At 39.2% G+C, this 27,664-nt stretch overlaps 2 protein-coding genes across 2 annotated transcripts in view; both read left to right on the top strand.

Moving 5' to 3' along the window:
• Positions 1-214: 214 nt before the first annotated feature.
• LOC103565934 (NBPF family member NBPF6-like) lies at positions 215-27,664 on the top strand. The gene is given in 10 exon segments (XM_070607620.1): positions 215-391; positions 15,781-15,822; positions 15,992-16,191; positions 17,549-17,651; positions 18,461-18,531; positions 18,534-18,662; positions 19,719-19,770; positions 20,601-20,815; positions 22,667-22,821; positions 27,018-27,664. Coding segments are annotated over 10 exon segments (1,500 nt in total). The 5' UTR covers positions 215-362; the 3' UTR covers positions 27,522-27,664.
• The window catches only part of DCLRE1B (DNA cross-link repair 1B), a 51,038-nt gene continuing 50,480 nt past the window's right edge, over positions 27,107-27,664 (top strand). Inside the window, exon 1 of the mRNA XM_008542136.2 lies at positions 27,107-27,246. The gene's annotated coding sequence lies outside the window, so the exon portion shown is untranslated. The remainder of the gene's footprint in view (positions 27,247-27,664) is intronic.

Below are 27,664 nucleotides of genomic sequence, written 5' to 3'. Positions count from 1 at the left end.
TGAACAAATGTCGCTGACAGCCTCCTCAGTGCTTAGCTCAGTGCTAGGAGCTATGAATGCAGAGATGAATAAAATATTCCACCTTTCATGGAGCCCTCAGTCTAGCAACCAGGAAGTGATGTGTAGTGGTGGTGGGTCACTGGAAAATGTGGCCAGCGCTCTCTACAATGACCAAAGCGGTTGTCCTCATCCCCATTTCTGGTTTTCCCAACAGCTGTAGCCCAACTGGCCCACCCAACCTAGACCTCAGCCAGATTTCAGCCTCTCAGGATACAACCAACACCTGGGCTCCATGTTGGCTCAAAGCAGTCAACACTACCAAGGTCTCCAGAGGAAACTACTGATATCAGTAGCTACTGTCTATGTCTTCGCCAGCTGGAGAAATACAGAGGCAAGTTTGATAAGTCTTACAGGTTTGTCCTTGCCACAGTGATCAATGATGATCTGTCTTCTCTCTGATAAGTTAAATGCTTTCCAGACTTCAAGTGTCTCTCCCCACATCAAAAATAATTTAAATATTGGCCATGTTCCTCGAATTTTAGAACTTATTTTATCCTCAAACTGCAGATTAAATAACTAAGGTAGGAAGGAGTAAGCAACTTCCATGTTTATGGAATGGAAGCAATGTTCCATTCCAGTGAGAATGTAGGAGAGTCTGGGGCTAACATCTTGGTTTTCTGATTCTAATATAGTTGATGAACACAACGACTTTATACTATTAGAATAAAATAGCTCCCCTCTTTTGCTCCACAGTTAACCTATCCAACTCTCCAAACTGGAATAAGTCTGCTTATCTAGACAACTTGGATTCTAAATTAGTTGAGCTCAATGAGTGTGTTTGCTGAGTCCCTGTGGGTAGAGCATTGTGCTAATTACTATGGGGGATACAGAGGGAGGGTATACAAATCCTTACTGAAGTGAGCTTAAGGATGATTGTTCCAGCTTTAGGAAGTTTTAGGGAATATAATGCATGGGTGGGATAAAGTATAATGTAGTGAGAGAAAAGTTATTGCATTTAACGGCACCTAATGACTTCGGGAGAAAACAAGTTCCTCACCTGACCCTAATGATGGCCCTATATGCCAAACATCAGACAACCACTTACTTCCATTGATCTCACAGAAACAGGAGGGCTTTAATGCTCTTAAACAAGCTGGTAAATGGCTCTGCCTCTAGGGCCCTGCAATCAAACTGATCCTATGGTAGCTGGCACAAGAGGAGGATGAATTGTGTTTGTGACAATGTCCACAAAGTGGTAGAGGAAAAGGTTTGGGGCTTTTGAAGTTGCAAATGAGCTGGTTCACAGTAACATTACACAATGCTGGAAAAACATATTTAGCAAAATTTGGACTCAATGAACACTAAATATTTAGCCCATGATCTGCAATCATTCTGTCACAGATGATCTACTATTGGGTTGTGCCAACAATGACTTTTCTAAGGGAGATCAGGGATCACCACAACAGCACTCACGCACCTGAAATGGAAATGATATATTCAAGAAAAGATAAAAAATAATAAAGAATAAAATTCTTATTTTCAAATTTTAGTCTCTGACCTAAGCAAATAATTGACTACCATAGATGTTAACTAATAATGATGCTCACAAATATGCAGATTTACATACATCCTAGGATGACTATGATCAATAACAAGGTAAAACACATTTTTTTAACATATAGCAGAATTGTAATTCATTATGTCAATGGAAATGGCAATTAACATTATGTCATTTCAATATTCAATGGCAAACAAGTAAAAGAAGGAAGGAGAAGGTTAACCCAACGTATAGATTATATGTAATTTATGTAATAATTATTGTTTGGTTATAAACTAATTGGAGTAAATCTGTTTTTGTTGACTCTTGGGTCCTGTCAATTAGCCAGACCATTGAGAAACAAAAAACTAGACTATACTGGGGCCAGTCTGGTGGCACAGCAGTTAGGTTTATGCACTCAGCTTCAGCGGCCTGGGGTTCGCAGGTTCAGATCCTGGGTATGGACCTATGCACCATTCATCAAGCCATGCTGTGGCAGGTGTCCCACATATAAAATAGAAGAAGATGGGCACAGATTTTAGCTCAGGGCTAATCTTCCTCAAAAGAAAAAAACTGGACTATAAAGTCAAGTTATTTGGTAACTGGACTTTAGAAAACTGTTAGACAGACATAAATGAAACACATTTAAAGCTGTTTGTGAGCCTTGTTTTAGCCCATCAAGGGTGAACTTTAGCAGACACACATAATGACAAATGGATGCTTTGGTTTCTTTGAGACACATCATTGACCCCTTGGGAATGTGACCTTGAGAGTCATCCGGGTGAGCAAAATTTACATGATTGGATGTAAAGGTCAGTGACTAAAGAGGTGACTATGAGGTCACCTGTTTATGCTACACCAACCATGACATAACTTAAACTGAAGGCCATTCATCCTCCCTTGGGGGAATGAAGCTGATACAACAAGGGACTACAGATTCTGTTGCAGAATCAGGACCCCAATGCTTACACACTTATGAGAGTGGACACCTTCTTCACATATGGAGTAGGAGCCACTGTCTCCAAAGCTACTGAGTGTCACACAACCAAACCCCCTCAGCCTGCCACTATTAATTATGTTAATGCTCTTAGTGTCATTTTATAATAGATTACATCAGCAATAAGACTAATCAAAACTAGGCACAAACTCATGATATTTGATGGATATATCATTGCATATCGTTTGAAAGCTTCTGGCAGAACATAATGCTGGAAAAGATTATTGAAGACTAAATTTAAAAATAAGGGAGAACATTGGCTCCTAAATCTCGCAACTGTGGTATTACAGCTAAATGCAAGGATAAATTGGCAGCTTCACTAGCTGAATGGTTACTCTTAAGGAAAGTTTATTAATGAACATACAAAACATTTCACACGCATTGGTCCACAAGAGCCCTTCTACGATCTCTGCCCAGACACGGGACTTGACATGGGCTGAGTTATTCCTCTTCCTGGGGCTGGTGAGAAAACTCCCAATGAATGGAATAAGATTTTTCTCACCAGGCAAATGCACAAGTCCCTGAAGATATGGTCAATGCCAGATCTAGCTTGAATCCAAAAAGCATTTATCTGTGGGAGGATACAAGATCAATATACAAAAATTAATTGTGTTTTATGTGATTGCAATGCCTAATTAAAATATAAAAACTGATATGACTTACAATAGCATCAAACGTGAAATATTTAGGGGTAAATCTGACTCGAAATTACAAAATATTTCACAGATAAATTAATGAATACCTAGAAAATGGAGAGAAACTTTTTGTTCAAGGGTCAGGAGACTTGTATTGTTCAGATGTCAATTTCTCCCAATTTGATCTACAGATTCAATGCAATCCCTCTCAAAGTCTCAGCAAGTATCTTTGGTAGAAAGAGACCAGTTGATTCTAAACTTAAAATGAAATTGCAAATGACCTAGCATAGCCAAAACACCTGTGAAATGAAGAACAAAGTTTGAGGGCTAGCTCTACCTGAATTGAAGATCTATTGTGAAGTTATAGTAATCAAAACAGATTGGTATTGGCATATAACAGATAAATAGATCAATGAAATAGAATATAGAGTTTGAAAGTAAGCTAATACCTATATGGTGAACAAATTTTTGACAAACGTGAAAGGCAAAGCATTCTAAGAATTATAATCTTTCCAGAAGTGGTGAAGGATAATCTTTTCAACAAATGAATATGGATATGACATATCCATATGCTATGAAAATAAACAAATACATAAAATTGGATCCATACCTCACACCATATAAAAAATTAACCTAAAGTAGATTATAAACCTCAATGTAACACTTAAAACTTTAAAACTTCTAGAAGAAAACATAGTAGAAAAATCTTTGTAAACTTGAGTTAGACAGTGATTTCTTAGATATGACACCAAAACCACAATTAATAAAAGAACAAATTGATAATTTGGACTTCATGAATATTAAAAACTTTTGCTCTTCAAAAGACATTGGCAAGAGAATGAAAAGGCAAGTCACACTTAGGGAGAAAATATTGGTATTGGAGAAAGGGCTTCTATCTAGAACATTTAAAGAACTCACAAAACTCCATAATCAGAAGGCAAACAACCCATTTCAAAAATAGCTAAAAGATTTGTAAAGATATTTCAGCAAAGAATTTATATTGAAGGCACGTAAATACATGAGAAGATGCTCTATACATTGTTAGTCATTAGGAAAATGCAAATGTAAACCACTATATACCAATTAAAATGGCTACAATGAAAAGAATCTCCACTCCAAGCATAGAAAAGGATATGTAGGAACTAGAATTCTCATTCGCTGCTGAGGGGAATGTGAAATTATACAACTACTTTAGAAAACTGTTTGAAAGTTTTAAAAATATTAGAACTTTACCTACCATATGATACCACCATTCCACCCAAATGGAAAGGAAGGATATATTCATACAAATCTCTTGACAGAAGCTTTATTTTTAATGCTGAAAAGCCATCCAAAGCTATCAACAGGTGATGGAATAAAACAAATCGTGATGTATCCACCTCATGGAATACTACTCAGCTTAACAGAGTGATCCCGTGATGTACACAACAACAGGGGCAAATCTCCAAATAATTATTCTGAGTAAAAAAAGTCAAAACAAAATAATGTGCATAGTACATGATTGTATTTATATCAAACCTTAAAAAATGCAAATCAATCTTTTGTGACGGAAAGCCAGTGAGTGATTTCCTGGGTTGGGAATGTGAGAGAGGAATTACTAGGGACACCAGGAAACTTTTGGGGATGACAGATATATTCACTATCTTGATTATGGATGCATATATATCAACAGACTTATTAAATTGCACATCTTAATTGTATGCACTTTATTGCACGCACAAGAAACTTTTGGGGTAATGGAAATGCCCTGCATCCTGTAGCAGCAGTTTCATTAGTGTATACATCTGTCAAAATGCACTTAATTGTACACGTTGAAGTGATGCAGTCTACCTAACCTAAATTATACCTCAATAAAGTTGATTTCATAATCTGTTGTATTTGTCCATACTAGCAATTAGCAGGTAGAAAATGAAGTTCAATAAGACACAATAGAGATTATCATCTAAAGTCATTAAATGCTGGGAATATATATAATGAAGCAGAAGCGAGACCCCTTAAAACTATTGCTGAAAGAAATTAAAGACTAAGTAAATAGAGAAATATAGTGTATATCAAGTTCATTGATTGTAAGACTCAGTTTTGTTAGGATGTCAAATCAACATTATTCTGATGAATATTGCATTTGCATTTCTGGAGAAATTGACAAGCTAATTTTAAAATATATATGAAAATCAATAAACTTACAAAAAACAAGATACTCTTGAAGAAGCATTAAGATAGAGAACTTACTGTACTCATTTCAAAACTCACTTTAATGCTACAGTAATTTAAAAAACTATAGTATTGTGTAAGTCAACATAAATATATCAAAGTGAAAGAAGAAAGATTCAAAAATATACCCACATTTGTACAGTTATTTGACTATTTTTAAAAATAAATACACCAATATTCTTCACTGGGTAAATGAAAGACTCTTCAGTAAAAGATGCTAGAACAAAAATAATTTGCTTTTTTAAAAAAGGTAATATTAAGAACCACTTTCTATCATATATAGAGATTAATTGGAGATGTGAAAGGTAAAATTATAAAGCTTGTAAGAGAAAAATAGGAAATATTTTCACTCACCATAATAAAATGTCAATTAAATTGTACCTCATAAAAAATAAAAGCTTCTGCTTACCATAAGAAATTGTTTAAAAAATGAAAAGGCCATCTGTAGACCAGGAATAATTATTAGCAATACGTATATCTGACAATGCACCCATCCAAAATAGATGAACTCCTATAAATCACAAAGAAAATGAAAAAAAAACCCTAGTATATTAATGAGCAGAAAAATTTGAAAGGACCCTTCCCAAAGGAAAATATCCAAATGACCAATAACCTTATGAAAACCAAAATGGGATATCATTACATACCTAGCAGAATGGCTAAAATTAAAAAGACTGAGAATACTCAGTGTGGGAATGTAGAGCAGTTGGAAATGGACTACAGTTTTATAGAAAAGTAAAATGATAACAACTGCTTTGCAAAACTCTGTGACAGTTCTACCTTTTCACCAAGCAATTCCACCCTTAGCCATATATGTACCCAGGAGAAATGAGTGCACAACTCTACAAGAAGAATTGTTCAAAAATATTCACAGTTACTTTATACATAATAGCCAAAAAATAAACCTATCCATCATCAGAAGAACGGATAATCACTTTGTGCTATAAAAATACAATAGAATAGGACTTGGCAAAAAAAAAAAACCAACCAACAAAACAAACATTTGACTGATGTATACAACCACCTGGCACTGAATCTCAAAACAAAATGTTAAATAAAAGAAGTCAAAGAAAAGAGAACGCACATTATGATTCCATTTTTATGAAGCACAAGAATAAGCAAAATTAACCCATGGTGAGAAAATTCAGAATACAGTCATTATTTGGAGGATTGGTATTGACTGGCAAGGGGCACACAGAACTTTTGGCAATGATGGAAAATGCTCTATATCTTGATCTGGGTGGTATTCCACAGTGCATAAAATTCATTGAACTGTACTCTAAGGTTTTGCGCATTTTGCTCTGTGCAAATTAAACTTGAATAAAGAACTGCTGACATAAAAAAAGAGAGAAAGATGACAAAAACTAAAAGAAGTGACAAATGACAGAAGATATGTAACAAACATTCAACATACAAATAATAGAAATCCCTTGAGAAGAAACACAAAGCAATGGAACAGAACAAACCATAAAAAGTATGATTTAAGGAAAAAAGTGAAATTTAAAAGTTCAAAGTAATATTAAAATGACACACTGCTGCCTTGGGAAAACCATCTTAGAACAGCAAATTTTGAACTTATTCTAGCAAAAGTACTGTCATATAACACCAATGGATAGATCATCCAGACAGAAAATCAACAAGGAAATTATAGAATTAAATGAAAAATTAGACCAGATGGACTTAATAGATATATATAGAACACTTCATCCAAAAACAGCAGGTTACACATTCTTCTCAAGTGCGCATGGAACATTCTCAAGGATAGACCATATCTTGGGAAACAAAGCAAGCATCAATAAATACACGAGAGTTGAAATAATATCAAGCATCTTTTCTGATCATAATACTATGAAACTAGAAATCAACTACAAGAATAAAGCAGGGAAAGGTGCAAAAATGTGGAGACTAAACAACATGCTACTGAACAAACAATGGATTATTGAAGAAATTAAAGAAGAAATCAAATATAATCTGGAGACAAATGAAAATGAAAACACACCATACCAACTCATTTGGGACGCAGCAAAAGCAGTCCTAAGAGGGAAATTCATTGCAATACAGGCTCACCTCACTAAACAAGAAAAATCTCACATAAGCAACCTCAAACAACTCTTAACAGAATTGGAAAAAGAAGAACAAACAAAGCTCAAAGTCAGTAGAAGGAGGGAAATAATAAAAATTAGAGCAGAAATAAACAATATTGAAACAAAAAAGACAGTAGAAAGGATCAATGAAACAAAGAGTTGGTTCTCTGAAAAAATTAACAAAATTGACAAACCCTTAGCCAGACTCACTAAGAAAAAAAGAGAGAACTCTCAAATAAATAAAATTAGGAATGAGAGAGGAGAAATCACAATGGATACCAAAGAAATACAAGGGATCATAAGAGAATACTATGAAAAACTATATTCCAACAAATTGAACAACCTAGAAGAAATGGACAAATTCCTAGCCTCATACAACCTACCCAAACTGAATCAGGAAGAAATAGAGAATCTGAATAGACCAATCACAAGTAAAGAAATAGAAACAGTAATCAAAAACCTCCCCAAAAATAAGAGTCCAGGACCAGATGGCTTCTCTGGAGAATTCTACCAAACATTCAAAGAAGATTTAATACCTATCCTTCTCAAACTATTCCAGAAAATTGAGGAAGATGGAGCACTCCCTAACACATTCTATGAAGCCAACATTACTCTGATCCCCAAACCTGACAAGGACAACATAAAGAAGGAGAACTACAGGCCAATATCACTGATGAACATAGATGCAAAAATCCTCAACAAAATTCTGGCAAACCAAATACAGCAATACGTCAAAAAGATTATACACCATGATCAAGTGGGATTTATACCAGGGACACAGGGATGGTTCAACATCTGCAAGTCAATCAATGTGATACACTACGTTAACAAAATGAGGAATAAAAACCACATTATCATCTCAATAGATGCAGAGAAAGCATTTGACAAGATCCAACATCCATTCATGATAAAAACCCTCAATAAAATGGGTATAGAAGGAAAGTACCTCAACATAATAAAGGCCATATATGACAAACCCACAGCCAACATCATACTCAATGGACAAAAACTGAAACCCATCCCTCTCAGAACAGGAACAAGACAAGGGTGCCCACTTTCACCACTCCTATTCAACATAGTACTGGAGGTGTTGGCCAGAGCAATTCGGCAGGAAAAAGAAATAAAAGGAATCCAAATAGGCAATGAGGAAGTAAAACTCTCGCTGTTTGCAGACATGATCTTATATATAGAAAACCCCAAAGAATCCATAGGAAAACTATTAGAAACAACCAACAGCTACAGCAAAGTTGCAGGGTATAAAATCAACATACATAAATCAGTAGCATTTCTATACACTAACAATGAACTGACAGAAAAAGAACTCAAGAACTCGATCCCATTCACAATCGCAACAAAAAGAATAAAATACCTTGGGATAAATTTAACCAAGGAAGTGAAAGATCTATACAATGAAAACTACAAGACTTTCTTGAAAGAAATTGATGACGCCATAAAGAGACGGAAAGACATTCCATGCACATGAATTGGAAGAATAAACATAGTTAAAATGTCCATACTACCTAAAGCAATCTACAGATTAAATGCTATCCCAATCAGAATCCCAATGACATTCTTTACAGAAATTGAACAAAGAATCCTAAAATTCATATGGGGCAACAAAAGACCCCGAATTGCTAAAGCAATCCTGAGTAAGAAAAACAAAGCTGGAGGCATCACAATCCCTGATTTCAAAACATACTACAAAGCTACAGTAATCAAAACAGCATGGTACGGGTACAAAAACATGTGCACAGATCAATGGAACAGAATTGAAAGCCCAGAAATAAAACCACACATCTATGGACAGCTAATCTTCAACAAAGGAGCTGAGGGCCTACAATGAAGAAAAGAAAGTCTCTTTAACAAATGGTGCTGGGAAAACTGGACAGCCACATGTAAAAGAATGAAAATTGACCATTCTTTTTCACCATTCACAAAAATAAACTCAAAATGGATCAAAGACCTAAAGATTAGGTCTGAAACAATAAGTCTTCTGGAAGAGAATATAGGCAGTACACTCTTTGACATCAGTTTCAAAAGAATCTTTTCAGACACCATAACCCCTCAGATGAGGGAAACAATAGAAAGAATAAACAAATGGGACTTCATCAGACTAAAGAGCTTCTTCAAGGCAAGGGAAAACAGGATTGAAACAAAAAAACAGCCCACTAATTGGGAAAAAAATATTTACAAACTACTTATCCGACAAAGGGTTAATCTCCATAATATATAAAGAACTCACACAGCTCAACAACAAGAAATCAAACAACCTGATCAAAAAATGGGCAGAGGACATGAACAGACATTTCTCCAAAGAAGATATAAGGATGGCCAATAGACACATGAAAAGATGTTCATCATCGCTAATCATCAGGGAAATGCAAATCAAACCTACACTAAGATATCACCTTACACCCATTAGATTGGCAAAAATATCCAAAACCAAGAGTGACAAATGTTGGAGAGGTTGTGGAGAAAAGGAACCCTCATACACTCTTGGTGGGAATGCAAACTGGTGCAGCCACTATGGAAAACAGTATGGAGATTTCTCAAAAAGTTAAAAATAGAAATACCTTATGACCCAGCCATCCCACTACTGGGTATCTATCCTAAGAACCTGAAATCAGCAATTCCAAGAGTCCCCTGCACCCCTATGTTCATCGCAGCATTATTTACAGTAGCCAAGACATGGAACCAACCTAAGTGCCCAGCAACTGATGATTGGATAAAGAAGATATGGTATATATACACAACGGAATACTACTCAGCCATAAAAAAGGACAGAACCGTCCCATTCGCATCAACATGGATGGACCTTGAGGGTATTATGTTAAGCGAAATAAGCCAGGCAGAGAAAGATGAACTCTATATGACTCCACTCATAGGTGGAAGTTAACAAATAGACAAGGAGAATTGATTGGTGGTTACCAGGGGAAAGGTGGGGGTGGGGGGAGGGCACAAAGGGTGAAGTGGTGTACCCACAACATGACTAACAATAATGTACAACTGAAATTTCACAAGGTTGTAAACTATCATAATCTTAATTAAAAAATAAATAAAATAAATAAGTAAAAAAGTACTGTCATAAAGTTGAATATGATGGTACAAAGTTGGATTTGAAGGCCAAACAGAACTGGATTCTAATGCCCACTCTCCTCTTCACTAGATCTTTTGACCTTGTGAAATTTTGTAATCTTTCTGAGTTTTTTGGTTCTCATCAAGAAAAGGATAATATCTGAGCAATAAGATAGTACATAAGATTAAGTATGATCACCTGACAGGAACACATGAACTATAATTGTTAAGAATATGTTTGACTTTGAGTTCTCCTTTACCTGTGTGAAAATCACAGACACACAACAACAGGCAAAGAGCAGACAAGATTTTCTAAAATAAATATCCTTCCACCATTTCTAGAAAGAAATCATGTATATAGTAAAAAGAATTGGAGAGGAATCAATTTGTATTGAACAACCTTCCCAAAAGCCTGAACCAGGTCCAGTTTCCATCTAAGACCAGAGATGAAAATCTTGACTATGTCCAACTCCTGCAGTCTTCTGTCTGTAGTGGACTGAGGAAATCCTCTCAGAAGCCTCAGAACAACCTGGACTTCTGGACAAGTGTTCCTCAGAAGGACAATCAATTGCTCAACTCTAAAGGACCTGAGCAATTTGTGAAACTGGGTGGGGTTAAGAATAGCTCAACTGCATGATCAGGACTCTCACCTGAATCAGAGCCAGAATAATTTTTTAAATTGTGATCATAATAGCTTATAACTTAATGAGATTTCAGTTGTACATTATTGTTTGCCATACACCATATAAGTGTGCCCCTTCACCCCTTGTGCCCACCTGCCACCCCTCTTCCTCTGGTAACCACTAATTTATTCTCTTTGTCCATAAGTTTGTTTATATTCCACATATGAGTGAAATCATATGATGTTTGTCTTTCTTTGTCTGGTTTATTTTGATTAACATGATTCCCTCAAGGTTCATCCATGTTGTTGCAAATTGGACAATTTCATCTTTCTTTATGGCTGAGCAGTATTCCATTGTATATATATATATATATACCACATCTTCTTTATCCAATCATCCGTCGATGGGCACTTGAGTTGCTTCCAAGTCTTGGCTGTTGTGAATAATGCTGCAATGAACGTGGGAGGGCATAAGTCTCTTTTAATTGTTGATTTCATGTTCTTTGGGTAAATACCCAGTAGTGAGATAGCTGGGTCATGTGGTATTTCTAATTTTTTGAGATATCTCCATACTGTTTTCCACAGTGGTGGCACCAGTTTGCATTCCCACCAGCAGTGGATGAGGGTTCCCTTTTCTCCACAACCTTCCCAACATTTGCTGTTTTTTGTCTTAGTGATTATAGCCATTCTAATGGGTGTAAGATGGTATCTAAGTGTAGTTTTGATTTGCATTTCCCTGATGATTAGTGATGTTGAGCATCTTTTCATGTGCCTATTGGCTATCTGTATATCTTCTTTGGAAAAATGTCTGTTCATATCTTCTGCCCACTTTTTGATTGTTGTTTGTGTTTTTGTGGTTCATTTGTGTGAGCTCTTTTTGCATTATGGAGATTAACCCTTTATCGGCTATATGATTTGCAAATATTTTCTCCCCATTGGTGGGTTGTTTTTTCATTTTTATCTTGGTTTCCTTTGCCTTCCAGAAGCTCTTTAGTCTGATGAAGTCCCATTTGTTTATTTTTTCTTTTGTTTCCCTTGTCTGAGTAGACATGGTATTCGAAAAGATCCTTTTAAGTCTGATGTCAAAGAGTGTACTGCCTATACTCTCTTCCAGAAGTTTTATGGTTTCAGGTCTTATCTTCAAGTCTTTGGTCCATTTTGAGTCCATAATGGTCTACTTTCATTCTTTTGCATGTGGCTGTCCAGTTTTCCCAGCACCATTGATTGAAGAGGCTTTCCTTTCTCCAGTGTATGTTCTTGGCTCCTTTGTCAAAGATTAGCTGTCCATAGATGTGTGGTTTTATTTCTGAGCTTTCAGTGCTGTTGCATTGATCTGTGTGTCTGTTCTTGTACAAGTACTGTGCTGTTTTGATTACTATAGCTTTGTAATATATTTTGAAGTCAGGGATTGCGATGCCACCAGCTTTGTTCTTGTTTTTCAGTCTTGCTTTGGTTATTCTGGGTCTTTTGTTGCCCAAGATGAATTTTGAGATTCTTTGTTCTATTTCTGTGAAGAATGTCATTGGGATTCTGATTGGGATTGCATTGAATCTGTAGATTGCTTTAGGTAGTATGGACATTTTAACTATGTTTATTCTTCCAATCCATGTGCATGGAATATCTTTCCATTTCTTTACATCATTATCGATTTATTTCAGTAATGTCTTATAGTTTTCTTTGTATAGGCCTTTCACCTCCTTGGTTAAATTTATTCCTAGATATTTTATTCTTTTTGTTGCAATTGTAAATGGAATTGTATTCTTGAGTTCTTGTCCTGTTAGTTTGCTATTTGAGTATAGAAATGCTACTTATTTTCATAAGCTGACTTTGTGCCCCGCAACTTTGCTATAGTTGTTGATTATTTCTAATAGTTTTATGATGCATTTTTTAGGGTTTTCTATGTATAAAGTCATGTCATCTGCAAAGCACAAGAGTTTCACTTCTTCGGTGCCTATTTGGATTCCTTTTATTTCTTTTTCTTGCCTAATTGCTCTGGCCAAAACCTCTAGAACTATTTTGAATAAGAGTGGTGAAAGTGGGCACCCTTGTCTTGTACCTGTTCTCAGAGGCATGGCTTTCAGTTTTTCCCCATCAAGTATGATGTTGGCTGTGGGTTTGTCATATATGGCCTTTATCATGTTGACGTACTTTCTTTCTATACCCATTTTATTGAGAGTTTTTATCATGAATGGATGTTGGATCTTGTCAAATGCTTTCTCTGCATCTGTGGAGATTATCATGTGGTTTTCGTTCCTCATTTTGTTAGTTTGGTGAATCACATTGATTGATTTGCGGATGTTGAACCATCCTTGTATGGTGGTATGAACCCCACTTAATCATGGTGTACAATCTTTTTAATGTATTGCTGTATTCGGTGTGCCAATATTTTGTTCAGGACTTTTGCATCTATGTTCATCAGCGATATTGGCCTGTAGTTTTCCTTCTTTGTGTTGTCCTTATCTGGCTTTGGTATCAGGGTGATGTTGGCCTCATAGAATGCGTTAGGAATATTTCCATCTTCCTCAGTTTTTTGCAATAGTTTGAGAAGAATGGGTAATTAATCTTCTTTGAATGTTTGGTAGAATTCTCCTGAGAAGCCATCTGGTTCTGGACTTTTATTTCTGGGGAGGTTTTTGTGAACTATTTCACTCTCTTTACGTGTGATTGGTCTATTCAGATTCTCTATTTCTTCTTGATCCAGTCTTGGGAAGTTGTAAGAGTCTAAGAATTTATCCATTTCTTCTAGATTGTCCAGTTTGTTGGCATACAGTTTTTCATAATATTCTCTTATAATCTTTTGTATTTCAGTGGTATCTATTGTAATTTCTCCTCTTTCATTTCTAATTTTTTTATTTGAGACGTCTCTCTTTTTTTTCTTAGTGAGTCTGGCTAAGGGTTTGTCAGTTTTGTTTATCTTCTCAAAGAACCAGCTCCTTGTTTCGTTGATCATTTTTACAGTCTTTTTTGTTTCAATTTCATTTATTTCTGCTCTAATTTTTATTATTTCCCTCCTTCTACTGAGTTTGGGCTTTGTTTGTACTTCTTTTTCTAGTTCTCTTAGGTGTAGTTTAAGATTGTTTATTTGAGCTTTTTCTTGTTTGTTAACATGAACCTGTATTGCAAAGCCAGAATATGAATAGTTAGCATTTCCCAAATCTCTGTTACAGACCATTAGATGCTCCATAGGAGGGGACAACAGACAATGAATATCAATTGAGAGAAATATCAGTCAATGGATAGGAGACAGAATTAAATGATATCTACACCCACACACACTAAAACCCAGGAAAGTTCTATTCAAAAAGCAATGCTTTGAGGAATACGTAGGTGTAAATCTTCCTGACTTTTGATTAGGCAGTGGTTTCTTAAATATGCACAAGCAACCCAAGAATAAATAGACAAACTGGACTTCATCAAAATTAAAAACTTTTGTTTTTTGAAGAACACTGTCAAGGAGGTGAAAAGACAATACACAGAATGGGAGAAATATTTGCAAATCGTATATCTGATGAAGGTCTAGTATACAGAATACATAAAGAACCCTATCAGCTGAGCAATAAACAGACAACTCAATTTAACAATGGAAAATAGAGTTTGAACAGACATTTCTGTAGAGGATATAGACAGATGAAACAATAAACACCTGAAAAGATGTTCAAGATTGTTAGTCATTAGGAGAATGCAACTCTAAACCACAATGAGATATCAATTCCCACCCCAAAGTGTGACTTAAAAAAAAAAGACAACAATATGTGTTGGGGAAGTTGTGGAGAAATGCGAATTCTTATACATTGTTAGTGGGAATGTAAAAAGGTATAGTTGCGTTGCTTTGCTTTGGAAAATAGTTTGGCAGATCCTCAAAAAGTTAAACATAGTGTTACATATGACCCAACAATTCTACTCCTAGATATATAACCAGAAGAATTGAAAACATATGTTCATTCAAACGGAAAAGAAACAGACAGAACACAAGGATGCAGTAAGAAGAATATTGACAATCAGGACAGAAAATATTTTTAAAAATTAATTATTCATCATTTAGTATGGTACTCTGCTTTTTATACTACACTTCTTAATGGATATAGAAAAAACTGGAGAAGATTCAGAGAAGAACATCATGAGAGACTAATAGTTTGACATCTTCCATTTGTGGAAAAACCTTAATATGAGTATTAATTTAGGGAGAAGGTGGGATGAATTTTTGACAGTCCTGAAGTAAATAAAACTTGTTGGGGAACTCTTTCTGCCTTGATGTTTTTATAAACACACAAGAATGAACAATGAGAATTATGCTTAGATATTTTTTGGAAAGACATAGGTCAGTGGTATCAGCACAAGGGTAGAGAAATCTTGAGAGTGGCTGCAGTGGGATAGTCCCCGTTGGTGGTGACCTTCAGAAGAGACCAGATGGCCTTGTGTATCAGCATGGCCTAGGCAATTGGAAGGCAGCGGCTCCTAAGATTCCATGACACCCCTCACCTTCCAATCTGTTACTGTAACTCCAGACAGTTACCTGGCACTCTGGGTCGTCCCTCCTTCGCTCCTGTCAGAGTCTGAGCTACAAGCAGTACCGTTGGCTCTGAGCTCTGCCATCTTGACCTTTGTTTTTGTGTTTACAGACTCTCAAGTGTCGTAGGGTGTTCATCAAGTTCTTCCCAACAGTAAGTTAAGAATTCCTGTATCATCACCCCTCAGTCCTGATTAAACCTATTTGATTTCACTTGTTTCTAACCCATTATGTGTTTGGGTTTCTTCTCCCCAGTCCCTAGCTCTGCCTCCTCTGCCACATGTCAGCATGGCAGTATGTCTTAGCCCTTTGTCTGATTTTAGGTCCGAAATTACCATCCCGAAAATCAACCAGGAGCTTCAATCCCAGCTGCCAAAGAGCAAGCAGGACTTCCATGACCCCAGACAGAAATTCCTTATATCCCAAGCTACTGCCTACATTCTGGCCAACCAGCTGCAGAAATTCAGGAAGTCTGACAGGTTCATGGTCACCAAAGTGATGAATGATCACTCCTTCCCTCTAAGAAACTAAAAACTCTCCAGACTTTATCTTTTATTCCCTTTGTTAAAATAAACTTCATTCTGACCACAGTCCAGAAAGATACAAGTGGGTATTTTACTGTCAGTTTGCTGAGCATGGGAAAACTGAGGCACAAGAGTTTAGCAAATTTTGCAGGTTTGCAGTGAGTTATAGGGTGGAATTAGAGTCCCAGTTATTGATTCCTGGTGTAGGGACAGAACTGCCTGTTTCTCTCAGGAACAGGATAAACTGTTTCTCTCAGGATCCTTTCCTAACTGAATCACCTCCTGCATCACTGTTGGCCTGAATGTGCAGAACTAATAAACTCCATTTGTTCAGGCTTCTCTGTGGTCCCATTGGCAAAGCACTGTACTGGTTACAGTGAGGAAACAGGGTGATGGTACACACTGGGGGAAGCAGGTGATAGTGCCTGCTTTAAAGGAGCTTCAAGATGAGTCTGTTCCCCACTGAAGCTGTTGTATATGTGAGTGATGCCATGAAGACACGGACGATCCTCCTGAGTGTGAAACCATGCTTCTGGGGCACAGGCTCTTCTTCCTGAGTCCAAGGAAGCCCTTTGACACCCTGTGCTGAGGTTGATAGTGTTTTTGGGAAAATCAGAGACTCTGTGCCACTCCCTCTCTCTGTCTCTGAGCTGAAGAACCTTCAGTGATGCAGGATGCACAGCGGGTCCAGGTGACCTTGAGGGTCTGGGCTATGAGACATGTGGCCAAAGTGAGAATGTGTGTAAGTGGAGGAGACCACCAGCGCCAGGAAAAACCCAAGCCAGTGTGTGAGGCAGGCTGTTCCTTCCCACAGCCAGCCTTGCAATTGGAAGCTCAATCACCTGTTCAGTAATAGGGGGTTGTAGTGACACAAAGGGAATCATGAGAACAGGGGCACGTGCACAACAGGGTCATTAGAAGGAATCTAGACAATTCTGAGCCTGAATCTGTGTCATTTTCCAATAAACCATCGTGGCAGAAAGGTTAATTAAAAATGACTGACACAGATAAAAGTAAAAATTGAAGCCTGCTATTTAAAATTGAAGAGAACTTTTGGGAAGTCTTGGTAAAGTGGCCAGTGATCTGGAGTCAGTCTCAGGGGATGTGAATTCTGAGCAGTTAATCTGTCCAGTTACTTCCTGTGCCTTGGGGCGTCTCTTTCTTCAGCTCAAAAATAGAACGTAACCAAATGCCATGTATTTGGGAGGCTGAGGAATAAGATGTGGAAATCTCACTGTAAAGCCTGGTGCTGGGGTTATGTTTGTCACTGGGATGGACCCTGCTTCCTCCCTTGAAGGCGGTGACCACAGCAGCATGACCAGCTTTCCGCTGAGACAGACCTCTGTCTTTTCTCAGAGTGTGGAGTGTGCAAAGACATCATTGAATCTGTGTTGAAGGAGAAGCTGCATTCTAATGAGGGGAACCTGGCAGAGAAGTCAACCTTAGCTTGGAAGCTCAGGTAAGAAGGGCTCTGTGTGAGGCGGCTGGTGGGAAAGAGTAGGAATCTCTGAAGTGGGGCAAGGAGGAACTCTGGGCCAGAAGAAGGGCAGAAATTTACATGGCAGGCATATGTGCACACATATTTATAAAAGAATTAGAGAACAATAGTTGGTAAAGTATGGACTCCACTTTTCAGAGCCTCATTTACTTTGCTTAAAAATAAAACTTACTGAACTGAATTCATGTAACATGAAATTCACTGAATTCAAGTGAACCATTCGGTGGCATTTTAGTACCTTCATTATGTCGTACCCAAATCAGCTCATTTACCTTTAATCACAATCACCTCCTGAGTGACTATGGCTTGTCCTCCTTTCATTCAGAAGAATGCTATCTTCTTGACCCTGTCATTCTGTGTTCAATTATCACCAGCTGTACCTGTCCACATTTCTGTGTCTGACTTTGTGTCCATTCATTACATAAGTCACTATGTGTATTTTTACATGGAAATAGACATGGTTGAAGGGAGGAACTGAAGGGATATCTTTTCTGAAGCAGGTTTAGGAAGACACCTGGTTTTGTTTACAGAAGAAAACAATGAATGGGATGTCAAGGGATCTTACAGGAGCACTCTCTGATACAGAGGAAGCCTTTGTTTCACCTTCTTCTTTCTCTTTGCTACAGGCAGGTCACCACACTTGTGCCAGAATTCTGCTTCAAGAGCTCCTTGGAGAAATTCTCACAGAAATCTTTTTAAAAATCTTTAAAATCTATCAGTCATCTCTTCTGACTCAAATTTTCCCTCCTATCCCACCTTAGGCAATAAAGTATCCTAATTAAAGATCAGGAGCAACAGCTGACCCTGTTATGGCAGAAATTACAGGAAGGGAGAGACATCTCTGTCTTAATCAACACCTCAAGGGCCTCCTCACCCACAATGACCTTGACAACTACCAGCGGCAGGGCTTCTGAGAGCAACTGGCTAAGGGACACAGGCTGGCAGAGAGCATTGTCTGCAAGCTCAGCCCAGGTAAGGTGGCCACAGGCCCTGATTTCCCTGGGCCCCTCCAAGGTCCCCAGCTCACAAGAGACTCCACATCTCCACTTGTAATGCTTTTACCAACTGTCCTGGTTTCCACATCACACTTGGGGCCATGATAGGACCAGGACTAATGGGGTGGGAACAAGAGGAGAAATGCACAGAGTGGAGGTCATAATGTTCCAAATGTCTGCTTCCTCCCTGATGGACCATAGCCCTTGGGGAAGGAGGCAGCATCTGCCCAGTGGCAGAGCACAGAAAGGAGGACATGACAGGAGAAAGCTTGTTAGAGTGAAAAGAGCTCTGAGCTAAGTGTGGACATTCTCAGGCTCCAGCCTGAGTACTGTCTTTACTAAAGGTGGAAGAACAATTGATTTTTATTCCTTGATATTTTTCTCCTCGTCTGTAAATGGATCCAATAATCTGTTGATGGTAGCTGTAATGTGGGAATATTTACAAATGCACTTCAGAAAAAAGAAAGCCCCTCACTGTGTGGGGTTGGATAAGGTACCTGATATAGTAGAACTCAGTGGTGGGAAAGTTGTTTAGACTAGAAATTTTCCATAGACAAAATTTCCCTCAATAACACACAGAAGCCATCTTGGAGGCCCATGAAGTCCCCAATTGGAGGCAGGTGGGACAGGGTTTTTTTCCTCTCCCTAGAGCAAGGAGGAGGTTTGATGTGAGAGTGAAGGGACATAGAGCCTGTGCCTATGCCAGGATTTGTGGTAGTGTGAAGGATACAGTTGTAAAAGTCGAGATGGACGCTGGGCAAGTATCCAGTGATATGGGGAACAAAAGACAATTTAAACTTTTGCCCAATTTCAGGCAGAATGTGCCATGATGTTGATTGACCAGATCAGAGACACACTGCCTGATGGATCAGAAATCTATGCTAGGGCAGTTCTTTAAAGACAGTGCTTTAGAACTTCAATACAGTACTAACTCATACACAGATATTTGTGTCTCTATGGCCATTGAAGCCACTGTGTTTGCAGTACGTGAAGTGGGAAATAGCTGACGGGACATTTCTAAATTTATGTGCAGAAAATCATGAAGATGAGGAGGATGAACAAGCACAAGAAACACTCACTCCCAGGTAACAATGAATAATCGGGAGCCAGTAATGTGTGGGTAAATATATGAAGAAGAAAGAACAGTAGGTGAGGTCAAGAGCATCAGAAATGCCAGATGCAAGGAGGAGCACAACTGCAGGTTGTATGGGTTGAATTCTCTCACCAAGAATGAAATGGCTTTGTTAACTTGGGTGTCTGTTGTCTCTGTGGGACTTGTAAGAATGATCCATGGTGAACTCACCAGCCTTAGGATTTCCTGCACACACAGAAAATGCCTATTCTCTCCTGTAACTGAACACCAGGATGAGATGCATATCTGCTTCCCACAGAGTTGTCTTAGGTCCTTGTTAGGAAGGTAACTAGCAAAGGAATTAGTAAAGGAGTAACTAGCAAAATCAAACACTAAGAAAAGTACCTAGACAAAAAAAAATTTTACTTGTCATCTGAGAAGTATAAGAGGCCTAGAAGGCACAACATCTCTGGGAGTCTACAATGCCTCAGAGGCTGAATTCACTTGGCCATCATATGTTAAATTCAACATGACTTAGGTCCATGGTGGTAGCACCTGATATGGTTTACCATTTGTGCTTTGTGTCGTGACTGTACCATACTGGGATGATTGAGTCTCCTTCCTTAAGAGTGGTTATGTGGCCAGTGCACTGAGTACCTGCTGCTCTCTCCCACGCATGGCAGCCACACTCTGCACCTCATATAGGAGGATAGTTATTTTTCTCTTTAAGGAGACTGCCCCTTTGCTTCTGTGACCCTTCCCTATGCTTCCTATCAAAACCAGCTAGGACGCCATCATGTCTGATCCTCCTTATTTAATTTTCTCTCAACCCACCTGGCACAGCATGGAGCTGCAGGAGGTTGAAAAGAAGGAAGTCGTGCAGGACTCACAGGATGAATGTGTTTTGCCCTCTTCAGTTTGCCAAGAAGATTCTGACTGTGACCAGCCTTACAGTGATGGCAAATTCACATTTGCTGAACAGGAAGTCGGCTCTGCTCTGGATATAAACTGTGAATGTTCCCATCCTAAAGGGGATGAAATTTCAAATATTCTCCCAGGTAACCTCATACCTCTGTACCCTAATCTCTGTTTAGGCTGAGGAAGATCATCTCTGAAAATAGACCCTATAGACATGTATTGGTGTAAATAAGGGACAAGGGTGAATTATGAAACACAGACATCAGGTGGGTCAAGGAGGCTTCATCTCTTTCTAGACCCAGGCCACACTTCTGTCAAGTCATTGGCCCCAGTGTCAGGCCATTGGACCCAAGTCAGATTTGATCACTCACACCCACCCCAGCAGAGCATATATAGGATGTAACTGTCAGACCTCCTGGTTTGGATTGAATGTCTCTTGTCATTTTCGGTGATCTCATTTTGGTTTTGTACAATGTCCATGGAGTTTTTATGCCTGTTCAAAGACACTGGAAGACTTGCTTATATAGTAGGAGTGGTGGTTTCCCTGGTTTCACTGATCTCAGCCTTAGTCTCTATCTTCTCTACGTTGGTTCAACTTAGCTAAACAGTCATCTGAAAACCAGGACATAAACAACTCTATCATTACCTTGCTTGTATGTTTCCATGAAGCAAAGCTGGGCCTCTGAAAGACCCTCAAGCCATTAATAGCTGTCGTTTCCGTGTAGCACCAAAGATTCTTTGTGATTTGACAGTTTGCACAATGCAAATCTAAACCATCAACAATTGTGATATCTGATGGGAGAATGAATATTGCAGCAAAACTTCTAGAAAATAACTAGGCTAATTCCCCAGGATCTCTTGGGAAAATATTAACTGTTTGCACAGACTCAGCACACAGAATATTGGGAGAAAGTTCTGTCAGATCAGAGAGAGAATTTCCCCAACAGGTGTGGAAGCAGTCCTGTCTACTTCTCACAAGACTTCGCCTTAGGTATCCTGGAATATCCCTGCCGGCATATTCTGTTCTTGCATTGAGAATATAATGCCCTGGTGGTGTGAGTGGTCGCTGAGTTGGAAATGTGTGAAATTTAATTTACTTAGCATGACCTGCTGTCTCTGAATTTATTTGCATAAAATCAGAATGGTTATGAGGAAGAGGATGGACAACAGCCAATGTCCCCCAGGTAACTCTGAAGATCAGTGGGCTGTGAATTTCAGTGGTGACATCTGGAGACCTCAGATCCAGGGAAAAACAGAAAGTGCTTAATATAACTATTTCACCCATTCAGCCAACAGCAAAATATCCCTTCTAACAATGTTGTCTGTTTTCATTCTGGTAGTTGTGTGGGTTTCAGTTTCTTAATCCTCTTAAGTTTAGTAACCTAGAGTCAGTTGAGTGAGGTGAACTAACCAAACTCAGGGGTTCCTGCAGTCAGCTGTTCTCTCCTGTGTGGTTAAAACCAGGGGGAGATGCATATCTGCTGTGTGCCTGTTTGGTGTCAGCATGTTGCCAATTTTGAATATATGAGAAGAAACTGAAAAAAATTCATATTATATCAATATGTTGAGAAAATGCTCCTCGAAAACAGAATATCAGAGAGTCTATAATGTCTCAAGGGCTGTATTCACTTGGACGTTGCATATAAAATCCAACTCAATGTATGCAAATGAGTTGAAGCCACCGTTTTAGTCCTCCATGTGTGCTGGGAGTCATGACTGTAACGCACAGGGAGAATTCAGTCTCCTCCTTCATCAGCTGGTTATATGGACACTGCACTAAGCATCTGCTTCTCTCTCTCTCTCTTTCTCTCTTTGTTAAACCATGGCAGCAACTCTTTGCTCCTCATATAGGAGGATAATTTTTTCTCTTCAGGCGACAATTCATTTGCTTCTGTGACCACTTTCTATGCCTGTCATCAAAACCAGCTAGGCTACCATGGTGTCTGATTCTCTTAGTTTAATCTTCTGTTACCCTCTTCCATCTGGCACAGCATGGAGCTGCAGAAATTTAAAAAGAAAAAAGTCCTGCAAGATTCACAGGATGAATATGTTTTGCCCTCTTCAACTTGCCAAGAAGAGTCTGACTGTGACCAGCCTTACAGTGATGGCAAATTCGCATTTGATGAAAAGGAAGTCAGCTCTGCTCTAGATGTAGGCGGTGAACACTACCATTCTAATGGGGGTGAAACTCTGACTCCTCTCCCAGGTAGCCTTCATATTCTTTGTTCCCTACAACCTGTCTAGACTGTGAGATTTCATCCCCATAGGCAGACCCTATACTTACATACTGGTTTGAAAGGCTCTAGGATTGAGTTTGAAACAAGACAGCCCATGAATCAGTGAAATTTGCTCAATTCCTAGTCTAAGACCACACCTCTTTCACGTTTGTCCCGCTGGCCAATCACTGGATCCAAGGTGGTCCTGCCAGACACATGGACATCTGCAACTTGGGCACAGAAGGTGACTTTCAGACCTCCTAATTTTGAATAAATCTCTTATCTCGCATGCAATGCTCTAATTTTTATTCTTTTTTTTTTTTTTAAAGATTTTATTATTTCCTTTTTCTCCCCAAAGCCCCCCGGTACATAGTTGTATATTCTTCGTTGTGGGTTCTTCTAGTTGTGGCATGTGAGACGCTGCCTCAGCGTGGTCTGATGAGCAGTGCCATGTCCGCGCCCAGGATTCGAACCAACGAAACACTGGGCCGCCTGCAGCGGAGCGCGCGAACTTAACCACTCTGCCACGGGGCCAGCCCCTCTAATTTTTATTCTTGAGCAATGTCCATTGAGTTTCTATGACTGTCCAAGGTTGTTGGCAGCCTTAGCTATATCTTTGGAGATGTCGCTACCCTGGTTCACTTCTCTCAACCCCGTGTCTATCTCCTTTTATTTGTCTTCTCTCATTTCAGGAGTCATCTGAGTAGCAAAACATAAGCATCAGTCCCATGCTTCCTATGCTTCCCTGAACAAGGCAGGGCCCTGGGACTTCCCTAACCCATGAATGGCCACTGTTTCTCTTTAGCATTGAAGATTCTTTGATTTATGGTGTGTGGATTCCACTCCTAATCTCAGTGTATAATTCCTCTAAACCATTTAAAACATTTCAGATGGAAAAAGCCTGAATATTGCAGCAACGCTGCAGGAAACAGCTAGGTAGTTCCCCAGGATCTCTGAGAAAAAGGATATGTTGAAGTGTTTGCACAGACTCAGGACATAGGATACTGTGATGATGACCTATCATATCAGGGGGATTTGTCCGATAGATCAAGAAAGCCAATGGGTGACTTCTTACAAGGCCCTATTTAATACTTCCTGGAATATTTCTCTCACAATAGCCTATTACACTGCATATATTTATGTCCCTGTGCTAGGATTGGACACAGATTGGGCATTTGTGGACAGGGATCTGCTTGTAACTGCCCTTTTCTTAGTTTATTTGCAGAAAACCAAAATGATCATGAGCAGGCGAAAGGACAAGAGCCAGTTGCCCCCAGGTAATTCTGAATAACTGTGGGCTGTTAATTCAGTGGTGATGTCTGTAGACCTGAGATCCAGGGAAAAGCAAAAAGTGCTGAATATAACTATATCATCTATTTTGCCAACCAGGAATTTTCCTTCTTCATAATGTTTTCTGTTTCATTGTGGTACTTGTATTGTTCCCATTTGTTATTAACTTCTCAAGTTTAGTAACCCACAGTCAGTTGACTCGGATGAACTAAGAAGTCATAGGGATTTTCTCCACTCACATGTTCTCTCTTGTGTGGTTTACAGAGTGAGATGTCTTAGCATGTTGCATGTGTTTAATAGCAAGAAGTATAAGTAGAGAAAAATATTATTATATCATACCACAATACTGAGACAAAGAGGCCTTGATGGTATGAGATTTCTGGGATACTAGACTGCCCCAAAAGCTGTATTCACTTGGCCACTACAGGTAAAACTCAATGCAATTTAAATGAAAGAGTGAAAGCCATTGTTATGTGACTCCGTGTGTTGTGAGTCATGACTGAATTATACAGAGATAATTCAGTTTCTTTCCTGATCCACTTGTTATTTGGCCAGTGTACTGAGCACCTACCATCCTTTCTATATCTTGCCCTTGTGATAAACACACACTGTCCCACCAAAAAAAATAGGAGAATTTTTCCCTCTTTAATGGGTCAGCCTCTTTGCTTTCTTGAGCACTCCTTATGCCTTCCATCAAAACCAAATAAGACTCTGGGGTTAATCTGATCCCTCTTGGGTTAATTATTAGTCCTCCCTATACCACCAGGCTCTGCAGGGAGCTGCCACAGAAGGTCGAGCATGACATACCATGGGACCCGCTGGATGAATACTATTTGACTTCTTCAGATCTTCCTGGCCTGTCCAACTCCTACTGTCCTTATAGGAATGCTGCTACCATCTCATTTGAGGAACTGGCAGTCTATTCTGCTCTAGATATAACTTGTGAGTACTCTATTGTCAATGTGATGATGCTGACTGGATTCCGAGGTAGCCCTGTATATTTGTAATCCACACCTCTAGCTGTGCTAAGAGATGTCATCACCGTGTGCAGGCCCTATAGAGACATGTTCATTTGACTCAGGCTCTAGGATTGAGTTTTAAACATAGACAGTATGTGAGTCAGTGCACTTCACTCTCTTCCTGGTCCTAGGACATGCCCATGTCACCTTGCCCCACTCTCACGTCATTGGACCCAAGGCAGGCATGACAACCTCATCTCACCTCTGCAGCATGAGCATAGAAGGTGTCTGTCAGACCTCCTAATTTGAATGAAATGTCTCTCTTCTCACTTTCAATGCTCTAAGTTTCATGCTTGAGATTCTATGCCTGCCAGGCAATTGGCATCCTTGTCTACATATTCGTTAAAGATATAACCCAGGGTTCACTTTTCTTAGCCCCATTCTCTATCTCCTTTAGGCTGGCTTATCTTCCTAAGAAGTCACCTGAAAACCAACCATAAACACCTCTACCATTACCTTGCTTGCATGTTTCCCTGAAGCAAAGCTGTGCCTTGGCAGTCCCACACCCCATGAATGGCCAAGGTTCCTGTGTAGCAGCAAAGATTCACTTTCATTTGAGAGTTTGTAGATGCATTCCATCTGTCTAACCTCAGTGTATAAATTCCTCTAAATCATCAACAACCAGGGTATCTGATGAGAGAAGGCTGGATATTAATTCTTTTAGAATGAGGGTAGGCTGGTCCCCAGAATGTTTAAGAGAATGATATATTTAAGTGTTTGCACACTCAAGACAGAGGATATTGTGGTGATGATCTCATAGATAAGGAAAATTTTGCCCTAATATGTCAGGGCAGGAAACCAAGCCAGTCAACACAATACAATGGCTGAGGCCTCCTGAAATATAAATATAAAATAATGTAAATAAATAATATAAAATAATAGGTTTCTCACTAAACCTATTCTCTCACTGAGGATATGTGTGTCCCTGTGCTAGGGTTGGACACTAGATTATTAATGTATGAAGGGGGATCTGCTTAATGTGACCAGCCCTGTCTGGATTTATTTGTAGAAAAACATACTGATCTTGAGGAGGAAGAAGACCAAGTCCGCATATATGTTCCAGGTAACTCTGCAGAATCGTGGGTCTTCATTCAATGGTGGCATCTGGTGATCTCAGATCTAGGGAACTCAGAAAGGGCTGAATAGACCTATTTAGCAGACTCAGACACCCACGAAGTGTCCTTTCTACAATGGTGTCTGTTTTCACTGTGGTACGTGTACAGGCCCCTTTATTGATCCCTCTCCAATTAGTAACCTGAAGTCAGTGATGCAGGTGAACTAATCACTCACTGGATTTTTCTCCTGTTCTCTCCTTTTTAACAACCACATATGATACATATCTGCCTCTGCCTGTTAGGCATTACCATGTTGCCAGGTATTTCAAAGCAAAGAAAGTGACTTGAAAAAAAATTCCTATTATGTCTTAGTTTTTGGAGAACTAGGCCTTGAAGACAGAATTTCTAGAGGTCTACAATGCTGCCAGAGCCTGTGTCCTCTTGGCTGCCTCATGTGTATTTCAACAAAATTTATGCAGAAGTGTTGAAGCTGCCTTTATGGTTTTCTGAGTGCACTGTGTATCCTGACTGTTCTGTATGGGGGATTCAGTTTTCTTCCTCGAGAGCTCGTTTTCTGGTCAGCGCTCTGAGCACCTCCTGCTCCTGTTCTCTCTCTCTCTTTCTCTCCCCCCTCTTTCTCCTTCCCCATTGCAACCACACTATGGCGCCAGATAAAGGAGGATTGTTTTATCTCCCTTGATGGGCACTCCCATTTGTTTTCTATGACCAGACCCTTATGCCTCCCATCAAAACCAGCTCTAGGACTCTGTGTTTACTAATCCCTCTTGTTTAATCATCAGTCTTCCCAACTCCACAAGGCTCAGCAGGGAGTTGCCATTGGTAGAAGAGAATGAAGTCCCACAGGACTCACTGGATGAATGCTATTTGACTCGTTCAATTGGCCATGACCTGTCAGCCTCCTGTAGGCTGTACAGAAGGGTCTCATTATTATTCGATGAACAGGCAGTCTTCTCAGCTTTGGATGTACACAGTGAGTGCTCCTACTGTAAAGGGAAGAAAGCTCCCAGTGGGTCCCTGGTGGCCTCTATGTTCTTTGTATCCAACAACCTGTATAGGCTGAGAGATGTAAACAGGCCCTGTAGACTCATCTTTGTTTGCATTGTGCTCTTGAATTTAATTTTAAAAAGGCATCATGTGAGTCAGATAACTTTCTTTGTTTCTTGTCCCAGGCTACCCTCCTATTGCCTGGCCCCCTCTCAAGAGTACAAACTATTGGTATCAAGTCAGGCTAGAGAGGGGAAATAGAGGGATAATTGCAAAATATGGAGGGCACTGCAGCCTGAGAGAAGTATTTGTGGAAAAAGACCTGGAGGCTATAAGAGGTACTGAGGTGCAGGGCTGGGGTCAGGGAGAGGCAGCCTGACTCCAGAGGATTTGTATAAGGGAGC

This window comes from Equus przewalskii, unplaced genomic scaffold (genome assembly GCF_037783145.1).
Source record: "Equus przewalskii isolate Varuska unplaced genomic scaffold, EquPr2 ChrUn-13, whole genome shotgun sequence".
Lineage (NCBI taxonomy): Eukaryota > Metazoa > Chordata > Mammalia > Perissodactyla > Equidae > Equus > Equus przewalskii.
This window is presented reverse-complemented; position numbering and strand designations above follow the sequence as displayed.